The sequence below is a fragment of the Oncorhynchus keta genome, chromosome 12 (assembly GCF_023373465.1).
Source record: "Oncorhynchus keta strain PuntledgeMale-10-30-2019 chromosome 12, Oket_V2, whole genome shotgun sequence".
NCBI lineage: Eukaryota > Metazoa > Chordata > Actinopteri > Salmoniformes > Salmonidae > Oncorhynchus > Oncorhynchus keta.
In genome coordinates this window covers 52079647-52084646 of record NC_068432.1, presented here as the reverse complement: position 1 = coordinate 52084646, position 5000 = coordinate 52079647, and the positions used below count along the sequence as shown (strand labels likewise).

At 39.5% G+C, this 5000-nt stretch overlaps 1 protein-coding gene across 2 annotated transcripts in view; it reads right to left on the bottom strand.

The window, feature by feature from the left end:
• The window catches only part of LOC118381633 (transcription factor 4-like), a 539774-nt gene that overhangs the window by 437164 nt on the left and 97610 nt on the right, over positions 1-5000 (bottom strand). For both annotated transcript variants that reach the window (XM_052458604.1, XM_052458603.1), the window contains one exon: positions 2323-2378. In XM_052458604.1, coding sequence (XP_052314564.1) covers positions 2323-2378 — 56 coding nt within the window. The remainder of the gene's footprint in view (positions 1-2322; positions 2379-5000) is intronic.

Below are 5000 nucleotides of genomic sequence, written 5' to 3'. Positions count from 1 at the left end.
CAGAACTGGGTCAGTAACAGTACAGTAACAGAACTGGGTCAGGTACAGTAACAGTACAGTGTACTGGTCAGGACAGTAACAGTACTGGGTCAGGACAGTAACAGTACTGGGTCAGGACAGTAACAGTACTGGGTCAGGACAGTAACAGTACTGGGTCAGGACAGTAACAGTACTGGGTCAGGACAGTAACAGTACTGGGTCAGGACAGTAACAGTACTGGGTCAGGACAGTAACAGTACTGGGTCAGGACAGTAACAGTACTGGGTCAGGACAGTAACAGTACTGGGTCAGGACAGTAACAGTACTGGGTCAGGACAGTAACAGTACTGGGTCAGGACAGTAACAGTACTGGGTCAGGACAGTAACAGTACTGGGTCAGGACAGTAACAGAACTGGGTCAGGACAGTAACAGTACTGGGTCAGGACAGTAACAGTACTGGGTCAGGACAGTAACAGTACTGGGTCAGGACAGTTACAGTACTGGGTCAGGACAGTAACAGTACTGGGTCAGGACAGTTACAGTACTGGGTCAGGACAGTAACAGTACTGGGTCAGGACAGTAACAGAACTGGGTCAGGACAGTAACAGTACTGGGTCAGGACAGTTACAGTACTGGGTCAGGACAGTAACAGTACTGGGTCAGGACAGTAACAGAACTGGGTCAGGACAGTAACAGTACTGGGTCAGGACAGTTACAGTACTGGGTCAGGACAGTAACAGTACTGGGTCAGGACAGTAACAGTACTGGGTCAGGACAGTAACAGTACTGGGTCAGGACAGTAACAGAACTGGGTCAGGACAGTAACAGTACTGGGTCAGGACAGTTACAGAACTAGGACTGGGTCAGGTAACAGTTACAGTACTGGGTCAGGACAGTAACAGTACTGGGTCAGGACAGTAACAGTACTGGGTCAGGACAGTACAGTACTGGGTCAGTTACAGTACTGGGTCAGGACAGTAACAGTACTGGGTCAGGACAGTAACAGTACTGGGTCAGGACAGTAACAGTACTGGGTCAGGACAGTAACAGTACTGGGTCAGGACAGTTACAGTACTGGGTCAGGACAGTTACAGTACTGGGTCAGGACAGTTATAGTATATATTTAGCAGACGCTATATTACAGTATGTGTACATACATATTACAGGTTATATATATATATATCAGGTTATATATATCAGGTTATATATATATCAGTTATATATAACAGTATCAGGTATACAGTATATATATATATATATATATATATCAGGTTAGGACAGTATATATAACAGTATATATATGGGTTATATAGGTTATACAGGTTATATATATATATCAGGTTATATATATATCAGGTTATATATATATACTGGTTATATATTATACTGGGTCAGGTTATATATATGTCAGGTTATATATATATATATCAGGTTATATATATATCAGGGTTATATATATATATCAGGTTATATATATATTATATATATATTAGGTTATATATATATATCAGGTTATATATATATTACAGGTATATATCAGGTTATATATACTCAGGTTATATATATCAGGTTATATATATATATATATATCAGGTTATATATATCAGGTTATATATATATATCAGGTTATATATTATATATATCAGGTTATATATATATCAGGTTATATATATCAGTTATATATATCAGGTTATATATATATATCAGGTTATATATATATATATATATATATCAGGTTATATATATCAGGTTATATATATTTCAGGTTATAGAGTAACAGGCTTTGACATATCTCTACAGGTATTACAGTGTGTCTTTGGAACTCACCTTTGAAGGGGCACCTCTATGTCCCCACGTCCCTGCACTGGCTCTGTCCCCCATGTCTACATGTTATATATATATATATCATATATATCAGTTATATATATATTACAGGTTATATATATCAGGTTATATATATCAGGTTATATATATATCAGGTTATATATATCAGGTTATATATATTTCAGGTTATATATATCAGGTTATATATATATTATATATATCAGGTTATATATATCAGGTTATATATATATATATCAGGTTATATATATCAGGTTATATATATATATATCAGGTTATATATATCAGGTTATATATATATATATCAGGTTATATATATATATATATCAGGTTATATATATATATATATCAGGTTATATATATATCAGGTTATATATATATATATCAGGTTATATATATCAGGTTATATATATCAGGTTATAGAGTAACGTGTCTAGATTTCCTGCTTTGACATATCTCTACAGGTATTACACATTATACTGTGTGTCTTTGGAACTCACCTTTGAAGGGGCACCTCTATGTCCCCACGTCCCTGCACTGGCTCTGTCCCCCATGTCTACAAGAAGACAGAAACAAAGAGAGAACATGAGACTTAAAGAACCCGCGTGACTTTACCTTGTTAACTATTTACATCTACCGTCAGCAGCTAAAATATGGATTAGAATCGGCCATTTTCCTCACTTTCATAACCTGATAATAATAATAATAATAATAATAATAATAACCTCAACGTTTACTACTAGAAATCTATGGCACACAGATTAACATGAAGCAAATTGATTATATATAAAATAATATACCACTTTAAACACATAGCCTAAAAACATCATTTTGGTTAGATTTCGTCAATCCTGTTCCTCAGCGTTTTACTGAAACTGGGGAAGAGTTTGCTTTCGTCTCTACTGCCGATTTGCCACTTTAATCCTAACTAATCTATTCATATTATTGGACGAATGTAGATAAGAAAACAACGATCAATTGTAATAATTGTAATAAATATTATATTATAATATTACAGTATTTTTTTGTTTTGTTTTTGCATTGTGCATCAGTGTCACACCCTGACCACAGAGTGCCCTTGTTTCTCGATGGTGTAGTAGGTCAGGGCGTGACTAGGGGGTATTCTATCTTAATAATTTCTATGTTGGTGTTCTAGTTTATATTTTCTATGTTTGGTGTTTTGTGTATGATTCCCAATTAGAGGCAGCTGTTAATCTCTAGTTTATATTTTCTATGTTGGTGTTTTGTGTATGATTCCCAATTAGAGGCAGCTGGTAATCGTTGTATTTAAGTAGATATTTTTCCCATCCTGTGTGTTGTGGGATATTATTTCGTGTTTGTGCCTGTGTACCACTTAGTCACGGTTCGTTGTTCGTTCATTGATTTATTGTTTGTTTGGTTTTTTTTCTTTAAGTTTCACTTTTGAAATAATCATGTGGAACTCAACCTCCCTGTTCCCCTACATAGAGCCCCAGGACTACCTGACATGATGACTCCTTGCTGTCCCCAGTCCACCTGACTGTGCTGCTGCTCCAGTTTCAACTGTTCTGCCTTGTTATTATTCAACCATGCCGGTCATTTATGAACATTTGAACATCTTGGCCATGTTCTGTTATAATCTCCACCCGGCACAGCCAGGAGAGGACTGGCCACCCCAGATAGCCTGGTTCCTCTCTCGGTTTCTTCCTAGGTTTTGGCCTTTCTAGGGAGTTTTTCCTAGCCACCGTGCTTCTACACCTGCATTGCTTGCTGTTTAGGGTTTTAGGCTGGGTTTCTGTACAGCACTTTGAGATATCAGCTGATGTACGACGGGCTTATTAAATAAATTTGACTTGAAATTTGATTTTGAAATAATCATGTGGAACTCAACCTCCGCTGCGTCTTGGTCCCGTTCCCACGACAACCGTGACAATGAGGATTACCGTGTACCCAGGTGTAGTCAAAACTGACTGACATGATGTGTCTCGATGTCTCTCACACCCTGAACTGGTGGAGTCAAATATCTTGATTTAACACCTTCTTTGTTCTCTTTATTTCTTGGTTCTTCAGAAAACCGTCCTTTGTGTCCGTGAATAGAGGACGAATTTACTCACACTGTAGAGTTAATCTGACACCATTGATAGCGTGCAGAGAACACAATGCAAACATCCCAGCTGTTACAAAGCACTCTGGGAGCTGTGGAGAGTCACTACCTAGTCTACAGTGTGGAGAGTCACTACCTAGTCCACTACCTAGTCTAGTGTGGAGAGTCACTACCTAGTCAACAGTGTGGAGAGTCACTACCTAGTCAACAGTGTGTGTGGAGAGTCACTACCTAGTCAACAGTGTGGAGAGTCACTACCTAGTCTACAGTGTGGAGTCACTACAGTGTGGAGAGTCACTACCTAGTCTACAGTGTGGAGAGTCACTACCTAGTCACAGTGTGGAGAGTCACTACCTAGTCAACAGTGTGGAGAGTACCTAGTCAACAGTGTGGAGAGTCACTACCTAGTCAACAGTGTGGAGAGTCACTACCTAGTCTACAGTGTGGAGAGTCACTACCTAGTCAACAGTGTGGAGAGTCACTACCTAGTCTACAGTGTGGAGAGTCACTACCTAGTCAACAGTGTGGAGAGTCACTACCTAGTCTACAGTGTGGAGAGTCACTACACTACCTCTACAGTGTGGAGAGTCACTACCTAGTCAACAGTGTGGAGAGTCACTACCTAGTCTACAGTGTGGAGAGTCACTACCTAGTCAACAGTCTACAGTGTGGAGAGTCACTACCTAGTCTACAGTGTGGAGAGTCACTACCTAGTCTACAGTGTGGAGAGTCACTACCTAGTCTACAGTGTGGAGAGTCACTACCTAGTCTACAGTGTGGAGAGTCACTACCTAGTCTACAGTGTGGAGAGTCACTACCTAGTCTACAGTGTGGAGAGTCACTACCTAGTCTACAGTGTGGAGAGTCACTACCTAGTCTACAGTGTGGAGAGTCACTACCTCGTCTACAGTGTGGAGAGTCACTACCTAGTCTACAGCGTGGAGAGTCACTACCTAGTCAACAGTGTGGAGAACTACCTCTTAAATCAAACTTCGTCTTAAAACAGGAAACATGTGTGGAGTAAGGACAGAATTCGGTACACAAGTCAACGTCAGTCACCCCACCCTGGTTGTCTGTCTCCCGGTCTGTGCCTGA